The sequence below is a fragment of the Scardinius erythrophthalmus genome (genome assembly GCF_964197995.2).
Source record: "Scardinius erythrophthalmus genome assembly, chromosome: 14".
NCBI lineage: Eukaryota > Metazoa > Chordata > Actinopteri > Cypriniformes > Leuciscidae > Scardinius > Scardinius erythrophthalmus.
The window spans coordinates 34882362-34902814 of record NC_138234.1 but is presented as its reverse complement, the minus strand read 5'-3'; the positions used below and the strand labels follow the sequence as shown (position 1 = coordinate 34902814).

The window sequence follows — 20453 nt, the reverse complement described above, 5'->3', positions numbered from 1 at the left end:
CTCTCGGGAGCAGGTAGAGTGTTGCGCATGTGCATTTTTTCAAAAAGTGGAGAGGGCGGTTCTTTTCTAAAATTCGGGAAAATCCTCTGCTATACCTTTAAGACCCATCCCCAGATTGTATCTGCCATGCTGGTTTCCTGAAGGGTCTTGCCCCCAGAACCCATGGGGTGCAGTCATTGAAGAACCGCTGCAGGGCCTGACGAGAAAGCTATGACACTTTCCAGGTTGGACAAGATGACAAGTGCTCTGACAAAACACATCTAGGAGGCACAGGTTATGGGCCATATCACTCCATGATCCTCCGATCAGCACAAGGTCATCAGCAAAAGTAATAGTTACTATTGATATTGACCCGCCACAGTGTACCCCTTACAGGAGCGTTGAGGGCATGGATGAGAGGGTCAATGGATAGGTTAAAAAGCAGGGTAGACATTGGATCTCACAATTGGGATCCCACTTGAGAATATCCCGCTTCTCAATCCCATCTGGGCCATCTGGGTTGACCTGGACAGGTTCCCCTGTCCTCGGTGAGTCTCCGAAAAAGCTATATATTGGACAAATCAATTGGATAAACAGTGAATTCAGTTTAGTTAACTAAAGTCATTTATTCAACTTTTTAATATATATTTTTTAAATCAACAAATACATTATTATTATTAATTTTACATTTTTTAAAAAATCAATTTCTTTTGTCCTCTTCCAGAAAGGCCACGTTGGTCAACCAGCTCCACAAACTAACAGCAGGTACCATGAGTCTGCCAGGGAAGGCTGACTCAGCACAGCCCAGTTCGCTAGAGATGAATATTGCTACAGACACAGGTTTTATGAGATGACTGATGCACTGATTAACCACAGAGGGTGAGGTCCGCAGATTAATGGTCTTTTGAGAATCCCTTACATCAGCAAAACAATTTGAGTGCTATGTCTGAGTAGAAAGATCAACTGAGTATGAGGGTACTATATGATGGTCCTTGCAGTGTGATCTACAAATTGCAATGTTTGTTAAAAGTGTGTGTGTGTGTGGTCCAGGTAAACCCTATTTTATGGGGACAAAATCCCCACAAAGATGACGATATCTGAAATCCTAGTTGGGACATTTTTGGTCCCCATGAGGAATATGGCTTATAAATCATGCTAAGTAATGGTTTTTTTTTTTTTTTTTGAAAATGCAAAAATTATGTGAAATGTAAAAAAAATATTTGAAAAGTTTTCTGTGATGGGTAGGTTTATGGGTAGGGTTAGAGGATAGAATATACAGTTTATACAGTATAAAAATCATTATGTCTATGGAAAGTCCCCATAAAACATAAAAACCCAATCACTGTTTTCTCCAGAGCTGCTTTATAACTGACTTGAACTCATGCCATCATTGATGGTGTTTACTTGTTAAAGGGGTGGTATAATGCCCTTTTCGCAAGATGTTGTGTTGATCATGTTCCCGGGGGCGGGGTTTATGTAAATTTTAGGGTTGTGATGTCACTAACCCGGGAGGAATGTGGTGTAGTCTCTACCAGCCGTTTGTTGTAGTCCTTAAAAAGCAAAAAAAGTTCTTTAAAATCTCCCTTTGCTTTGATCTTTGAGCGTCGTGACTTTGCAGATGTTGTTTATGCTCAAACAGCAACATTACACACTAACTAAAGTTAGAAAAGTGAAATCATAATCAACCACCCCTTTAAACAGAACTGAATCAACACTGAACTTTTTATTTGATACATTGCAATGAAAACTTTTTCAGAAAATAGCACAAAATGGAAGAAGTTTGGATTTATTTCTTGGATTTTTTTTTATTTTAGAGGTAAACTATTTTTTAGCCATTATGATGTAGTGTCAAAAATTCTTTTTGAATTTTTTATTTGACAGACTTATTAGAAAGTAGATGATGAATTTTTATTCGCAGGTACAAAAATATCCCTTCTTTTATACTTTTCAGCTTCATAAAACTCAAAGAATTTCCATTGTATGGATGAAGGTGGAAGGTTTGAATCTTTCTTTGAACAGTTTTCAATCTCACTTAGGAACTTACAAGATACAAGGTCATCTGGCATTGGAATGGTGTACAATGGGCACACAATGGCTTATAGTTGAATTTCACAGTACATTTACGGGATTTATACATCTTAACTCGTATGAAACAACAGCAGAATTGATATCTTTCAAACCACTTGGTTTATTTTACCTGAAGATGAAGACACCAGTGAATCACACTGTTCCCAATATCCACAATATTTATAACACATCATAATAGCCAGCATTTTGAAGGTAAATATTGTATTTAAACATTTTTAATTAAGAGGTTTATTTTCATATACAGTACATTTAATTCAGTGGTTTTAGAGAACATCCAATGTAAAGGTAATCCCAGATTTCATTCTCTTCAGAAGTGATTCATGTCCTCACAGAGGATTTAAAAGATATCTCAACAACCAAACTTTATTTGCAAACAGTGTAGAAGTTATCCTACTATTCTCCAGTTGCATAATGCTGCAGTTGGATTGGAAAAATGTGTTCTGATGTACAAGCTAACATTGCACCATTAGTCACATTATATCAGGGCTGTGAGTGAGGACAGCAAGCTCAACATCAGAACCAGGAGGCTGAACTGAGTGCAGACTCCATAGCCATGCAGGCAGTCGGTGTAGGGCTCGATACAGGCGGCGTAAGCCATGGCGTGAGGTATGTAGCTCTGCTCCTGGACTCCGTGGAAGAGGTGGGCCATTGGGCCTTTGGCAAAAATGGCAACATCCTCAGAGCCATGAGTTTCTGAATCCAGAGGTACCGCAGCCTGCTGAAGATATTCATCTCTGCCTGGGAATAACAGGCAAATATTCATGAATCATCCTATACAGTTATTATTTCATTTATCAAATTATTATGTAACTGATTAAAGGAACATTTCATCCCAAAAAAGTTCCAAAACTAACAAAAAGCACAATAAAATGTGCTATATACTAAGTCTTCTATTCAATGAAAACAGAAATGTTTGTGTGTTCCTCAATCAAACTATTATTATGACTCAGTTTCATTCTAAGGAAAAGAGCAGCCTGGAGATTCTACTAAATTTCTTATTTTTGTGTTTCATTCAAGAGAGAGAAAGTTGCACATTTGAAACAACATAAGTAATGACAGAATGTTTAGTTTTGGATGAAGTGTAGCTTTAATGTGTTGCTGTGTTTGCAGTAACACAAATGACCACAAGATGGGGCGTCTGTATTTTCAAAACAGAGCTTGTACCGTGCACTTAAAAATTCTGTTCTGCACTTGAGGGTAAAACAATTAAAAACTCATAAAACTTACTTGAGACCGTGCTATTCATGTCAGGACGTGTATTATTCGCAATCTGGTATCCTGGACCGTTTCCATAAAGCGCATTAGTAAAGCTCTTACCATCATCAGCTTTTGAATAGGAAGTGCCTAAAAGACAAAGAAAGTTGTTTTTAATCCCAATGTGCCCTCAAATTTGTTCTTATTTTTTGAGAAAAATGCATTCCTACTGGCAAATCATGCATTTTTTCAAATCATGCAGAATTGAAGATATTTTGAAGAATTTTTCAAACGTGTTTGTCCATACAATGAAAGTCAATGGGGTCCAAAATCAACAAAACGGACTTTTATTGTACAAAACAAAAAAATTCCAAAAATATCTTCTTTTGTTTTCCACAGAACAAAATCTTACAAGTCTAAAACTAAAAGAAGGTGAGTAAATGATGACAAATTTTGATTTTTGGGTGCACTATCCCCAAAAGTTGTGGACATTTCGTATTTGCCTACCTAGCACAGGATTGCCCCTGTAAGAGTATCCACCGAAGGAAAACACATGGGAATGGTCGGCAGTCACCACGGACAGGGTGTCATCTTCACTCGTCAGCTCGGCCGCCCGCGCGATGGCCCTGTCAAATTCCACAGCCTCAGTCAAAGCGTACTTGGCCTGGCCTGCATGATGGCCATGATCTATTCTCCCACTTACAGAAAGACAGAAACACACAGAAATAAGTACGCTCGACTCAACACATCTTAAGGGTTAAGCAATAGAAACGACACTAAATGTCCTCTTATCTTCAACAAAGAGGTAGAATCCTTTAGAGTTTTTGCGAAGAATCTTGATGGCTTTTTCCACCATTTCTGTCAACGATGGGTCCATGGAAGAGTCGCGCTCCAGCTCGTACCTGGTGTCCTTTGGTTCAAAAAGCCCTAATCACAATGAAAACAACAGTATTAAACCACAATGAGAATAACCTGGAGTCAAAAAGTATATGGACGCTTGTTTTCAGCCACTGAATAACAAAATAAAAAAGGTAATTTCGAATTTTACCTCGCAGTTCTGACCTTTTTCTCTCGCAATTGCACGTTTACATCTTGCAATTCTGACTTATTTTCTCAGAATTGCTAGCCTGGGAGAACCCAGACAACTTCCGGCAAATTTAGATTTGCTCTGCAAGCAAGTCTGGCAAAGAGCTCATTCAAGGCCATTTCCCCATGCCGAGAAATCGCGGCACCAATCAGAAACGTTGAGGCGGGCTTTACACATGACGATCGCTCTGATTGGTTTTAGGTCTATCCAAATGAGTTATTAATGAAGCTCTGCCAGACCATAACTCAGTTACTACTGAGAATGGTCTGGTTTTAACCAGGCTACAGAATTGCATTATAAAGTCAGAATTGTGAGATGGCTAAAAACTTTTCCTCATAATTGGACTTTATAACTCGCAGTTGCAAGTTTATATCTCACATTTCTGACAAAATAAGTCAGAATTGCAAGATATAAACTTGCAATTTGCTCAGAATTGTGAGTTTATATCTTGAGAGTTTATATCCCTCAATTGTGACTATTGCCAGTTTATATCTCTCAGTTCTGATTTCATAACTCGCAATTGCAGTGTATATATCTCACGATTGTGGAAAAAAAAAGTCAGAATTGTGAGAAAAAAGCCGCAATTATCTTTTAAATTGTTCTATTGTGTGGCGGAAACAAGCTTCCAAAAGGTTAATGACCACACTGTAAAATATTTTTATTATAAATTATAATTAAATAATGTATAAATTATTCTTTTCACAACTTTTTATCTTTTGTCAAATCGAATTAGTTAATTAATGTGGTTCAGATAACATAATATTTTGAGTTTCTGTTGATTAAACCAATCTCCTTCATTGCATTAAATCAATTGTTTAATTTCAATGAACTAAATTTTTTAAGGCAACCTGGTAACTTACTTTTTTAAGTTAAACCAACAATATTTTTTTACAGTGCACTAATATAACTCTTATACTGTAGGATCAGCATAACAGGTGGAATTTTCCTTTCCAAACGGGAAAAGGCGGACTTACCCATCAAGTAATCGGTGTTGTCCTCGTTGACAGCATCAAACTCTTCTTTATTCCACACATATTTGGAATTCTAAAGAAAGGAGGAGTTGTTAAAGGTGAAGTTCATCCTAAAATACACATTTTCTCATCCTCTCATCCTCATGTTGTTCTAAACCTGAATGGCTTACTTTCTTCCATAGAACAGAAAAGGAGATTTTAGGCAAGATGTGAACCAGCCAAAACTGCAGCTGGAATGAGCGGGAATGGATAGATCGCTTCACATCAATCATGACATGGGGTTGGCTCTCGTGATGAACTGAACGTGAATGAGATTTGCTATCGGAGCAAGATTTGCAAGAATACTGAATACTATAAATTCCTCGTTCACTTCCATTGTATGGAAAAGAGCAACCAGGACATTCTTCTAAACATCTCCTTTTGTGTTCCAGTGGGAAACAAAGTAATTTAGTTCTGGAGCTTCATGAGGGTGAATCAACGATATGACAGAGTTTTCATTTTTAATGTATTTTGGAAGGGGTTTGACTTACTTTTCTGTTTTTCAACCACTCTTGGACAAGATTTGTATTGTCTCCTCGGCTCCCCTTAACTGTGGAGTATTCAGGATCAAGGGTTTCCTTGGGAAACATGTACTGTCTGCCACCTCCTAAAATAACCTACAATAAAATCATAGAGTGATTTCATAAGTGAGACATTCAGATTGACAGCTTGTTCGATAATCGACAACTTATCTATAGTTCAATGTTCTGCGAGATTATAGGGCCTTACGTCTATATCAGTGTTATGGACGAGTTGGTACGCGATGTCCTTGCATCCCCCTTCGACGGCTTCAGTTGTCAGCTCTTTATCGCTGTACCAGCCTCTTTCAGGAGTGTGGGCGTAGCTGGCGGCGGGTGAAGCATGCTGGACACGTGCCGTGCTTATGATGCCAACAGACTTCCCTGGAAATTACAAAACCAGTCATTTATATGGATAAGGTATTCCTTTTCAGCAAATTATGCCTTCAATAGGTGTTTAGATAAGAGATAATGAGCCTCAACTGCTCATTTAACCATAAAAGACATATAAAAGCACAAAGGGTTCAAAGTAGTGATTGATTAGTAAATGAAGCGTTCTAACAAACTGTTTAGTCATTAGTTCAAAGTGTGCCTGCAATCAAAAGTAGTAGTATTTTTTGATTGAATTATCCACCAATTTCTATAGTTATCAAATGTAAGATCATAGACAAATAAAGTTCTACCCCTTTTTCTATCTGTGAATATTTTGGGTGACTAAAGGTGTTTTAAAATCAACAGGTAGACAACCTTAGGATAAACTTTTCACATCTTGCTTAATAGTGTGAGAAAGATAATAGCGATAATTGTCCGAAATAAAGTACCAATTACAGCTATTCGGAGAAATAAAGTTGAAATTATGAGATTGAAAGTGCAAATTGTGAAATGTGAAGTCTCAAATATAAGAAATAAGCTATTGTGATAAGTTTAAAATGACGAGAAATAAAGCTAAAATGTCAAGATTTAAGGTTCAGAATGTGTGATATGAATTTCGGTAGTCACAATGACGAAAAATAAAGTTGGAATTGTGAGGTTTAAAGTCGTAATAGTGAAAAATAAAGTCGCTATTGTAAGAGATAGAGTTGAAATTGTTGAGAAATAAAGTTGAAATTGTGAGATTTAAAGTCATAATGGTAAAAAAAAAAAGTACCGATTATACTAAAATTGCAATTTAGATATTAGGAAATAAAGTCGCTATTGTAAGAAAAAAAGTTTAAATCGTGAGAAATATAGTTCAAATTGTGAGGTTTAAAGTCGTAATGGTGAGAAATAAAGTCGCAATTGAGATATTAAAAATTAAAGTCGCTATTGTCAGAAATAAAGTTGAAATTGTGAGAAATAAAGTTGAAATTGTGAGGAATAAGGTTGACATTTTGAGGTTTAAAGTCGTAATGGTGAGAAATTAAGTCGCAATTTTACTAAAATCGTAATTGATATATTAAGAAATAAAGTTGAAATTTTGAGGTTTAAAGTTGTAATGGTAAGAAATAAAGTCGTAATAATGCTAAAATTGCAATTGAAGAAATAAAGTTGAAATTGAAAGAAATAAAGTTGAAATTGTGAGGTTAAAGTTGTAATGATGAGAAATAAAGTCACAATTATGAAAACAAAAATTTGCTATTGTAAGAAATAAAGTTGAAATTGTGAGAAATATAGTTAAAATTTTGAGGTTTAAAGTTGTAATGGTAAGAAATAAAGTCACAATTATACTAAAATCACAATTGAGATATTAAGAAATTAAGTTGCTATTGTAAGAAATTGAAATTGTGAGAAATATAGTTGAAATTATGGGGAATAAATTTGAAATTGTGAGGTTTAAAGTCATGGTGAGAAATAAAGTCGCAATTATGAAAACTAAAAATCACAAATGAGGTATAAAGAAATAAATTCACTACAGGTGAACTTGAAAATTTTTAATATCGTAATAAATTTTTTTAATATAATATATTAGTTTCACCTTTTTAAGTTGAATTACTGAAATAAATTAACTTTTGTACCATATTAAAATTTTTAGTTGAAATTGTGAGAAATAAAATTGAAATTATGAGAAATAAAGTAGAAGTTATGAGAAGTGAAGTCGCTTTAGTGATATTTTTTTTATCTCATATAGATGTGTATTCCACATATACCCACCAGTCCCTAATTTTCTGTTTTGACGTCATCTTTAGATGCAAAAAAATAAAATAAAAAACACTTCAAATTTCAAAAGAACATATATCTGCCTAACTCTGGGAATGAATGGCAGTAATGGGTAAACTCAGGGTCTTCCTTGCCATTACCTGCCATCTTGGCCCGATGAAGAATGGATTTGACCTCGTTGCCTTTAGCGGAGCTGCAGACTTTGCGTCTGGCGGCTGCGCTGAGACCCAGAGTGCCGTAGTTTGCCTTCACACCACAGAGATAAGCAGTGGCTGTCGCTGCGCTGTCAGGCATCTGCTGGTCCACGTTATAGGTCTACAGCGGGGGCAAACACACACAGCTGCGTTATTAAGAGTCCTCAAGTCCACAGTATCAGCCTCTTCTGTCCGGCCAGCGAGATCTCTGCACCTTGGAGAGAGCGAGATGAGGGAACGTGTCCATGGCTAGGACACTCTCCTCTCCGGTCTTCCCGTCCATCTGTCCCTTCATGATCCTGGCTGCGGTTACAGTGCTGATGCCCATGCCTCATCGCGGGACAAAAACAACAGGTTACACTTCTTTAAGGCACACAAGTATTACTGGTAAACATCCTATCAGAGTGTGATGATTTAAAATTGACTAACACATGCATGATTGATTTATGATTTACTGATTATCTTAGTCTATACAGTAATATTATACATTTGATCTTTACTAAATATTATGTATTATCCATAAGTTTTATAACATTTGATAAATTAATTGAATAGGCACAACTGACTACATCCAAACTAATCTGTAATCAAATAATCTGATTATCTAATCTAAAGTCTCGTAAAATCTCGTATCTTAGGACTTTGACAGCGGTGATTTACACGTGAAATTAAAGCACACCACATGAACCCAAGCAAGGTCTTGTGCTAATGTTCATTGTGTAATATGCAGTAACATTGTAATAATAGGGTTACTTTAGACAGTGTAAAAAGTGACGAGTTGACTTAACTTAATAAAGGAAGTAAATAAACTTAATGCGTAATCGAAAAAATTAAGTTATGTGGATTTTTTTTAAAAAAGTTGCATTTAAGTTACTTTTAGATATTTCTATTTAGCTTTAATTCATTTTAGTTTTAGTTCAAGTAATTTTAGTACTTAAACTTATTTCAGTTAGCTTATATATTTCAGTTAAAAAATGTAAGTTTGACAAGTTTAATATTTTATTATTTAGTTTAGTTTAGTTTTATTTTGCTTTATTTTTTTATTTCAATGACCACAAACAATTTTTAACAGCACAGATTGAAATCTTTCAGAAAGATTTTTCCAGCTGATAAACAATAAAAACTATGGCAGCCAATCAGAATCCACCCGACTTTAAAGATCTCAAGCATTTAAAGTGGTAGACAACATAATAAAAGCATGCAATTATAATAAACAGAACATTATTTTCAGATGACATGGATGATAGTTATTATGTTTTTCTTTATAGTTATCATTGTTGATGTAAACGGCCTTTATGCTGCAGAAATTAGTGTCTAAAATGTATTGTAATTGCATTTATGTTTCCATTCCAAACAACTGCTAATTTTGACAAATTCCCAAAATCTGTGCACCACAATAATTGGTGCATCTCTGCTAAACTGCTACGGAATCTGTTAAGATTATACAAATATAAAAGAGAACAATGCAAAACCAAGAAACACAGTTCTGTGTAACTCACCATCTCCGAGGAAGAGGATGAGATTTTTAGCACGGTGCATTTTGGGCATCATGGAGAGGGACACATCAAGAGCCTCTTTAGCCTTCCCATACCAAAACTTTGGGTTCTGCTCCTCCACTTCAAGTTAATTCCAGAAAAGAAACATGGTTTCATTATCTTTGTTTGGAGAAGAAAGAATAACTGTGGCATAGCACTTACCAGGAGAAGCGGAGAAGCATCCATCAAAGGCTGCTAAAGCAAACACTCCAATAATCAGAAGAGTCTGTGTCGTGGCCATGGTTGGAGCGACTGCTTGACAGCTCTGTCAAACTCTAAACACCCTTCTCTTTATAGTTTCCCCTCAGACCAAAGGTCACTTGTACTGTTGATCATGTAGCCTACTTATCACGCATGACAATTTGACATGATATAAATGCTGATCTGAAAACTGCACTGGTTTGAACAGATTTTTTGGTTCTGAACTGCACTGTTGTTAACTAAGACGCATACTAGATAAGTAAAATGGCAGTAGGTAATATGTATTGTTGTATGTATTTGCTTAAAACAAGCTAAATGATCTGCCAATGGGATAAGAAAAATAATCTTGTTTCTGTATGAATTAATCACTTTCAATTTATACGACAGCAATTATGAAAGTGCTGTTTAATTGATAACACCGACAAAATGACTAGTGTTTTCTTTTAGAAAGTTTATTGATGTCACATGTTTGAAATGTATAATCACAGTGCAAAAGAGCTTTCCATTGTGCAATATATACAAAAAAAAAGTCTGGTTATAAAATAAATGTAAAAAAAAAAAGGAAAAAACTTTTTACATTTATATACACAGCATTGCACATCTGCAGAGAACCAAACTTCAATATAAACAATTTGGGTTATACGTCTCCGAAAAAGCCCAAAAGAGTCCCGGGGCCTCATTCGCTCATGTAATGGAGTCTGTCATCTTGCGACAAGCCAAAACCCAGCGGTTAGTGCGATAAGAAGCCCTGAGAGAGTGTTTCCACAGCCACCGGAGTCATGAAGACCCAGGGGGCAGTTGGTGTACGGCTCCAGGCATGCTGCGTACGCCATGGCGTGGGCCACGTAATTCTGCTCCTTGACCCCATGAAAGAGGTGAGCCATCGGGCCTTTGGCGTAGATAGCCACATCTTCCCCTCCGTGTGTCTCTGATTCTAAAGGAACCGCAGCTTGTTGCATGTACTCTTCATCAACTACAAGCAGAATAAGATAATCTATGATAGTTGCATATATACATTTATATATACACTCGTAAAAATGTTTTTGTAGCCATAGAAGAAGCATTTTTGGTTCCCCAAAGAACCTTTCTATGGAAGCTTGTTACCGTCATGGAATAAAAAAATAAAAGTAATAATGACTTCATTGCGACTTTTCACTCAGAATTGAGAGTTTAGCGTCCACAGATGTAGAATTTACCGTAATTACGAGATTCCGGCTTGTAAAAAGCACTCACATCCTTGCAGAACTTTACAACTTGTAAACTGGGAATTTCCTGAGAGCTCCGACTTGTACCACCTGACCTCTGTACCACATGATCTCTGTACCACATGACCTCTGTGCCACCTGATCTCTGTACCACATGACCTCTGTACCACATGACTGCTGCAGATTAATACTGCCATTGATAGTGTTGCCATAGATAACCATAATCCCGAGTCTGAGGATGTGAACAGCTCTGTGTATAATGTCACGGTAATTACGGCATGGCATTAACGCAGCATATATCCCACAATTCTGACTTCTATTCAATCTTCTATAGAATTCACATCTTCTGAATTCTAACTCGCAAGATATAAACTTACAATTGCGAGTTATAAAGTCTGAATTGTGAGATATAAACTCGGAATCGCAAGTTATAAAGTTTGAATTGCAAGACATAAAGTTCAAATTGCGAAATATAAACTCACACTTGCCGATTATAAAGTTCGAATTGTAAGATAAAGTTCAAATTGCGAAATATAAACGCACAATTGCGGGTTATAAAGGTCAAATTGCAAGATATAACCTCAGAATTGCAAGTTATAAAGTAAAAATTGCGAGATACTTTGACTTTTTTCTCAGAATTGTAAGAGACTCCCAATTCTGAGAAAACAAAGTCAGAATTGTGAGATAAAAAAATAATAAAAAAATCGCAATCAACTTTTAAATTTTTTATTCTGTGGTGGAAACAAGCTTCCAAACCTTTCAGTGATCGGTTCTTAAAATATATATTTCTTCTTACTGCAAAGAACTTTTTAACAATCTAAAGAAGCTTTTTCCACTATCAAGAACATGTAGTGGGATGGAAAGATTCCATGGATGTTAAATGTTCATGGAACCAAAGATGCCAATCAACAACCTTTATTTTTAAGAGGGTACAGGTACTAAATTATGTGAACACTTACAATAATCCACTGCTGAAACGTTTCCTCTTGTTCCGTTCACGTGACTGTATCCTGGTCCGTTAGCATACAAGATACTAGTGAATGGAAGACTATCCTCAGCCTTCTTGGGTGCCAGGCCTGAAAGACAAATAACAAGTAAAAAAGTGCAAGAAGCCGTTTGGGTCAAATCTAAACTCAAACCTAATGTCTAATTTCTACTGAAACGTTTAACCCTCTGGTGCTCTTCGGAAAATCTTTACGTATTGGTTTAAAAATAAAGATTTCTCAATCGGAATGGTAGAAATATGTGTACAAATGGTGCAAATATGCTATGTGAACACACACACACGCACACACACACACAAATAATAAATGAGAAAAATCACAGACATGATTTGAAAAGGTTAAATTTGCTTGAAAAAAAATAGTCACTTGAACTCATCGTGGTCAAAAATTACTGCATTGAAAATATGAAACAAATTTCATCTAGTGGAAATGTTTGGTACTGTGACACAAACAAAATCTTACTGAAAGCTCATTTTTTGAGATATCAACCTCAAATTTGGAACACAACTTCTTTAGATTTATGGCTTTTATTTTATCACAGTTTTGGAACATGTTTTGGAAATTTCATATAAAATTGCATATGAAATAATTTAAGTTGGAAATTCAGGTTTATGCTCAAAAAGTGAATTAATGGATTATAACTACTGCCTAAATATAATATAGTACCATAAAATCCACTAAAAATGCAAAATATGAATATGCTAAGCTAGTAGGTTAATCAGTTAGCTTGCTAACCAAAGGCTGAAAGCCCAAATAAAGTGAAATATAGGGAGGATCTTTTGACTAAATTAGTAGGTCATGTTAGTACACCTTTCTTAACATTGTCATTATTTGAATGCAAAGACAGGAAGTAAGCTACCAAAAATAGGGTTCCCTCGGGGAGTGTTTCCACCAAAAGTGAAGACATGGGAATGATCTGCAGTGACAACAGTGAGAGTGTCCGATTCGCTGGTCAGCTCAGACGCTCTCTGAATCGCCCGGTCAAACATGATGGTTTCAGTCAGAGCAAGCTTGGCAACCCCATCATGGTGTCCATGGTCTATTCTACCTCGTAAAACACAAATGGAGATGTGTTTCACTGTTAATTCACAGAATAACTTGATAAAGCAGTAACACCACAGCAAGTGATAAATACTCATCTTCCACAAAGAGAAAAAACCCTTTAGGATTCTTGCTGAGGATCTGAATGGCTTTCTCTGTCATGTCCACAATAGAGGGGTCACGGGTGCGATTCCTAAACACTTCAAATTTCATATCTTTGGGTTCAAACAGACCTAAATGAGAAAAATGAATGAGAATATCTTCGTGGCAGACTGACAACGCAGAATCCTTGTGAACTGGCATTACCCATCAGGCAGTCTGTTGTTTTAACATCCACCGCATTAAGCTGCTCTCTGTTCCAAACATACTGGGCGTTCCTTCCCTTACAAACAAAACAGATAAAGATTGTAGCAGGGGTTTACAATCACAAGTTGTGCTGGGATAAATTGATTTCTAGGCGATACCTTACGAGCATTTAGCCAAACGTCAATGAGGTTCCTTTTGTCTTTGCGATCCCCTTTGCGAGAGGATGAAGAGGGGTATTCTGGATCAGGCGTACCCTTGGGTGTCATGTACATGCGGCCACCGCCAAGAATTACCTACAACAGAGACAAATAAATGACATTTACTAAAGACGTTTAGTTATTTCACTGATGCATTTGGTATTTAAATGATGCCATTGTGCATTTAAGTCACTAGATTGTCGAAAAAGCTACTTTGAACCTTTAGGTTGCCAAGCTGCAAGCTAATAATAATTTGAAGTAGTTAAATAACAGTCAAGCTACTGATTGCTAGCTATTCTACATGCTCAAAACAAGCTAACATGAAACACTGGGGCTCACATCTATGTCGGTGTTGGTCACGAGCTGCGTGGCGATGTCGGAGCAGCCCTGGCGGCGGGCGGAGGAGGGCACGTCTGCGTCGCTGTACCAGCTGCGGCTCACGGAGTGGGCGTAGGCCGCGGCGGGTGAAGCGTGCTGGACTCTGGTGGTGGTCACAATACCCACAGACTTTCCTTGATATACACACAACCACACACCATCACATCCCGCATGAGTAAGGCAATCTGCACTCTTCAAAATAAAGCTTCTTTATTGGCATCTATCCCTGAGTGCAACATGGTGTCGCCCCGATCCGGCCCGCATCTGGTACGCGTGTAATCCACATGTACCAGATGTGGGCCGGATCTGAGCCGACACTATGTTGCTGTCTGGGATAGTTCAAAATTAAGAACCTTTATTATCCCTGGTCCTGGAACCTTTCCATTCCACAAAAGCTTCTTTAGACTATTAAAATGTTCTTCACACTAAGAAAAAAAAAGGTTATTTTGAGAAGTTTTCACTGAAAGTTGCTTTTGGGGAACCAAAAATGGTTATTCTAGGACCCCTTCTTGGAACCTTCATTTTTAAGAGTTTGTGGCAAGGGTGTATAATTACATTCAAGCTATTTTAAAGGTGCTCTAAGCAATGTCACGCGTTTTTTAGGCCAAAACATTTTTTGTCACACACAGCAAACATCTCCTCACTATCCGCTAGCCGCCTGTCCCCTGAACACACAGTAAATAAACGAGGTCTCTGTAGACAGCCCAGGCTCCACAAACGGCAAGAAAAACAAACTGGCCCAGCCTGGACCACGAAACATAACAAACAGTGTTCCAGCCAATAACCGACAAGAATGATTGGGGGGTGGGGGTTGGGGGTTGGGGGGTTAGTGCGCGTGCACATGAAGGTGTGGAGGAGAGAGAAGAGATGTCCTAGACAACGACAACGACTAACGTAAAAAATTCTTTAAGTTTTTTTCTTTAAATTATTTAAGTACTAAATACACACGACCAAAGAGACGACGTTCCGATGAACAAATAAACAAAGAAGAGGGAAAAGGAGAAGGAACGCGCAAAGTCCCGAATTTACATCAGAAAAGCATTCAAAAGGTGGCGAGAACTCTGCCGGCAGAAGGGACATTCAGGCGGCTCTATTTTTGATGGACAGGAGGGTAAATCCAGTTTGGTTTTTCTAAATGGTTCATGACTGTTTCAGGAAGCACGGAAGGGAGGGGGAGGGGACCAGATGAGAAAGAGGGAGGGTCGAGCTAGCCTCCGTTTTATTTGACAATACTTTGAACGTCAACAAGAAGTGACGTCACCCAACATCGCTTAGAGCACCTTTAATGCATGAATTTAAAAAAAAAAAATCACAGGAAAATAAAACGTTTAAATTTTGGTGATGAAAGATGAGTTTTAAGTGATAAAATACAAGACAAGACAAGACAAAACAGTCCATATGACTTGTGCACTATTTTTGGGTGAACTATCCCTTTAAGAACAACCAACAACATTGTGATAGTGAGGCTAAATGGAAAATAGCTTACCTTGTGTTTTGGCACGATGCAACACTGAGAAAACCTCATTGCCAAATGTTGTGTTGCACTCATAGGCCACGGCTTTGGCACTCAAGCCCACCGTCTTGGCATTGGCCTTCACACCGCAGTGGTACGCCGTCGCTGTGCTGGCACTGTCCGCCACTTGCTTGTCAACACTATACGTCTGTTTTGGAAACACATCACATAACTTTAAATAAGTATAGCGTTAAAAACAGACTGCTGTTCATAACTAGATAAACAAATCTCCTCAGTCCATCATTCCCTCTCCCTCATGTGTGTTCTCAGGGGCATAGCTATCTGAATTCCTCAGGATTTTTGCTTTGTTTGCTATTAAAGGTGGTGTTTGTATTTTTTATGATTACCAATAATCTCAATATGGAAAATTAAAAATGCAATCATAACCAAAACATGGCTTTGTCTTGCATAACACTAATGATCAATTCGGCTGATTAGCATATAGTGTGGGAAATGAGAATCGTTAGACCTTTGACAGGGCGACATATGGAAACGTATCCATGGCCAAAACAGTCTCCTCCCCCGAGCGTCCGTCCATCTGACCCCGCAGTATACGGGCGGCTGAGACCGTGGACACACCCATCCCTGAAGGATGAACACACACAGTCTGCTGTCACACATAATATCACAGCTTGACCCTGAGCCCGAAACCATTCATAAACTCTGCAGTAAAATATGGGGTAAGAAGCAACAGGTATGCGCGTAATACACAGTCAACCAATCATTATCGCAAAACAAACCCCAACAGGTGCACATTATCAAACTTACTATGCAGCTACTTGCCAAATAAAACATAAACGTGTCAATGAATCAAGTATTCAAGAGAGCAGTGTGATAATTGTCATACAGATAAAGCAGTTATAAACCCTTAGTGTAGAGTACTTCACAATTTAGAAGCACGCTAAGTACCGCAAGTTACGTAATCGGATTACTTTTTTCAAGTAACTTGTAAAGTAACGCATTACTTTTAAAATAACACGATATCTGAGTTACTTTTTCAAATAAGTATGCAGGTTATTTTGTTTCCCCATGTATGGACTGACCACTCTCCTGTCCTCAAGTTGAGAGGAATCGTGAGTAAGTGCAGAGTTGTTGTGTGTGAACATGATGTAATTGTAGATCTAGTGGACTAAATGTGAACATTTACTCATCTCACTTGCACAAAACACATTCAGTATTCCTCAAAATGAAGGAAAACAGTGAAACTCAAACTCAGAATATTACACAAATCTGCAATAATTACATGTTATATAACACAGATATACTTTATGTATTTAATCTCACTTTATTAACCAATGACTACACAATGACTACATAAACATCACATTTGTTTATTTTTGTTGTTTTTATTGCTGAAGTAAGAGTGTTGATCTTTCTTCTCCTTCAGTCCAGAATGGCAGCACAGCTGAAAGGTCAGTTTGAGCGGCGCCCTCTACTGTACAGGTGTGGATTTGCCTTTCCTTCAGCCTGAGGCTTATTCATTTAGCTTATTAATTCAAATGAGCCCCGCCTCCACTCACTCACTCAGCTCAGAGATCCACTGGTTGACGATTACATGTTGATCTGATTGGTTACAAGGTAGTTTGTGACGTCAGAAACACCAGCGATTTCAAAGCGTGTTTTTGAGACTGTCTTTGGTTCACTGCAGTTTTAATGAGAAAATACTCAGCAATGCTGTCGACTTATGAATTTACACATGGTTTGTCTTAAAGCAGATTAAAAACCCCACATAGACATATAAACAACATTAAAAACTGGATTTTCACCACAGGGGGACTTTAAAAATCTTTTAATATGCTTTAAAATGTACTCTATTTTGATGTGTTGACTAAAGCACATGTAAAATATTTGATTATCATTTTATTATTCAATATCACATATAAAGCTAATATATTTGAAATGTACTTAATTGCATCTTCCTCATTACAAATGTGAAACTACTAATATATTCAAATATGACACAAGTTTCAATTGAAATGACATTAAAGTATATTTTAGTTTGCCATAAATGCTTGTCAGTGCTATTTTTCAAAGTAATTGTGAAATTACATATAAAGATGTAATTAAGCTCTATTGGGTAAAAAAGCACTCTTACAGGTGCATTGTGTAATGTTTAGGAGGATCTGTAGACAGAAATGCAATATAATATACATAATTATGTTTTCAGTGGTGTATAAAGACCTTACATGAACCGTTGTGTTTATATTACCTTAGAATGAGCCATTTCTGTCTACACACACCGCTAATAGCTAATAGTGACACATTTGTCACTATGTTGTTCTTCGTGCAAAGAAGCTAGCTAAAGTTAGCGAATAAAACACTGACACAATGATGAACAAGTAACAATAATATTCGCAATAACATATTGTTTTACTGAACAATAAAGTAAACCTAATTTCTTAATTTATCTTTGTAAAGAAACCTCAGTGTTCAACTGGCACCTTCCTGTCGGCCACCGTAACTTCTGTTGGTTGCAATTTGTAACCTCACCACTAGATGCTGCTAAACATTACACAGTGCACCTTTAAAGGATAACTCTCGCCAAAATGCAACCTAGGGTCTTTTTGTGAATCTACCCGAGGTGAACTTTAGTTTAAAAGCATAATTAGGATGGAAACGCCACTTTTAAGTTTGACCGTATTTTCGTTTTCGGAATTGCCTTGTGAATGGGAGTGAATGGGGCACGACTATGATAGCATCAAAAATCGCTATTTTTGTGTTTTTTTTGTGGGCTCTACACATGAACTCCAGCATTGAGAACATTGTGTGTGTACAGAGTTTACTAAAAAGAAAGATTTTGAACAACTCACTGTCTCTGTGTCCGCCGCCATTTTGACAGTCAAAAATAATCGATCTCTGAATGCGAATGCACTGACTCTGAATTTTAGTATTGCTTCTTATATGAGGATCATTTTTCAAACACAAGGTCAATATTGATTTTCACTAACGACAAAACAACAAATTATCCGTGAATTTATATGGAACTAAGCTTTAGGAGCTTTCCATCTTTATTCTCCTCCCTGTTACGGAGATCGACTATTTTTGACTGTCAAAATGCAGCGGACACAGAGACAGTGAGTTGTTCAAAATCTTTCTCTTTAGTAAACTCTGTGAACACAAACACTGTTCTCAATGCTGGAGTTCATGTGTAGAGCCCCTTGTGATACTGAGAGCACAGTTTCATGTTGTGTCGAGCCTTCTTAGTGTTTTAAAAATAGCGATTTTTGATGCTATCATAGTCGTGCCCCATTCACTCCCATTCAAAAGGCAATTTGACCGAAAACAAAAATACGGTCAAACTTAAAAGTGGCGTTTCCCTCCTAATTATGCTTTTAAGTGAAAGTTTGCCTCGAGTAGATTCACAAAAAAAAAAAAAAAAAAAAAAAACCCTAGATTGCATTTTGGCAAGAGTTACCCTTTAAGTGAACTATTGCATTAATATAAATTTGAACTATAATACATTTTCATTGCAATTAATTTTTTTCCAGTTACTTCATCACTTAAGTATATAATTTTAAAGTATATTATTTCTGTACTTCTTATGCTAAAGTGTGTGTATTAGAGCTGGGCAACGATTAATCACATCCAAAATAAAAGTTTGTGTTTACATAATATATGTGTGTGTACTGTGTCTAATTATTTAGTATATATAAATACACACATATGCATGTATATATTTAAGAAATATTTGCATGTATATACTGTACATTTATATAGAATGTATATTATATATAAATATATATATTTTATATATATAAATAACACATTTTTCTTAAAAATATACATGCATGTGTGTGTATTTATATATATGCAAAATAATTAGACACAGTACACACACATATATTATGTGAACACAAACTTTTATTTTGGATCAATTAATCGTTGCCAAGCACTAAGTTATATATATATATATATATATATATAATTAAAATATGATATTGAAGGCTTAGTGTATTTCAAATCTCAAAAAAAAAAAATACTTAGAAATTGTACTGTTGTAATAAGAAGTGTAGTTTGATGGGCCGATCAACTGTGTTAAGTTGTGTTGCTAACTCACCATCGCCGAGGAAGAGGATGGTGTTCTTGGCGCGGTGCGCTCGCAGTGGCAGCGTGAGGGCCGTCTGAAGCGTCCTCCTGGCCTGATCGTTCCAGTACACCGGTTCCTTCTCCCATTCATCTACATACCAGAACAAACATGACGCTTTAAACAACTTCTCCTTCTCAGAAATAGTGTTGGTCTGAGGCAGTAACTCCACCGCAAACCTGCCCTGACAAGACCCGAGCCACCCAAACACCAGCTCTTGAGGATCCAGATTCAGCCCACACACCTACATGCGAAACACCCACGAGCCGAGCGTGGACATCATTACCTGGCTACCCACCGAGCGCTAATTTTAGCAGTGTGGACAATAGGAGCGCTGTGTCTTACCCACGGGCTCAGCGCTGCAGCTGGTGTTCAGGAGGAGGAGGGCCAAAAGGAGCAGCACCCCGGGGGCCCGGCTATAAACCACACACATCCCGAGACGAGGAGAAACGGAGAGACTTCAGTGCACCTCGGCGTTGGAAAGGAGTGTCTCCAGCAAACCTCCAGCCCCTGCTTTTTAAACCCAGGGTGTGTGTCACGCCGGGGCCCCAGACAGCTCATAGGCTCGTGCTGACGGTGCGGGACCACACAGGGCCAGGAAGCCCCTCGACCTCTCTCACAAATCCGCCGTTTTTGTTTTAGAAGACTGCCCTTCCTTGTTTCTTTTCTTCCTTTCCTTTTCCCAGCTGTCCTCTAGGAAGACGAACGGCCCCTTTGATGTGGCAAATTGCAGTAATGTGTGTTTTTCATACATTGGTTAATCGGCGGCGTTCAGTTTTGGCA

At 37.4% G+C, this 20453-nt stretch overlaps 2 protein-coding genes across 2 annotated transcripts; both read right to left on the bottom strand.

The window, feature by feature from the left end:
- Window positions 1-2542: 2542 nt before the first annotated feature.
- Window positions 2543-9982, bottom strand: alpi.2 (alkaline phosphatase, intestinal, tandem duplicate 2; the record flags this gene model as incomplete). The annotated part of the gene is made up of 11 exons (XM_081383985.1): window positions 2543-2805; window positions 3295-3411; window positions 3769-3948; window positions 4039-4188; window positions 5323-5392; window positions 5850-5975; window positions 6088-6260; window positions 8153-8327; window positions 8421-8536; window positions 9706-9822; window positions 9904-9982. The coding sequence occupies 11 exons, from the start codon at window positions 9980-9982 to the stop codon at window positions 2543-2545; spliced, it is 1566 nt and encodes a 521-aa protein (XP_081240111.1).
- Window positions 9983-10387: 405 nt separating this feature from the next.
- On the bottom strand, window positions 10388-20151 carry alpi.1 (alkaline phosphatase, intestinal, tandem duplicate 1). Its single transcript, XM_081383984.1, has 11 exons — window positions 20016-20151; window positions 19644-19763; window positions 16056-16171; window positions 15560-15734; window positions 14035-14207; window positions 13657-13791; window positions 13499-13574; window positions 13291-13425; window positions 13011-13202; window positions 12107-12223; window positions 10388-10915 (listed from the first exon to the last, which is right to left on the bottom strand). The coding sequence occupies exons 1-11, from the start codon at window positions 20101-20103 to the stop codon at window positions 10644-10646; spliced, it is 1599 nt and encodes a 532-aa protein (XP_081240110.1). The 5' UTR covers window positions 20104-20151; the 3' UTR covers window positions 10388-10643.
- Between the last annotated feature and the right edge of the window lie 302 nt (window positions 20152-20453).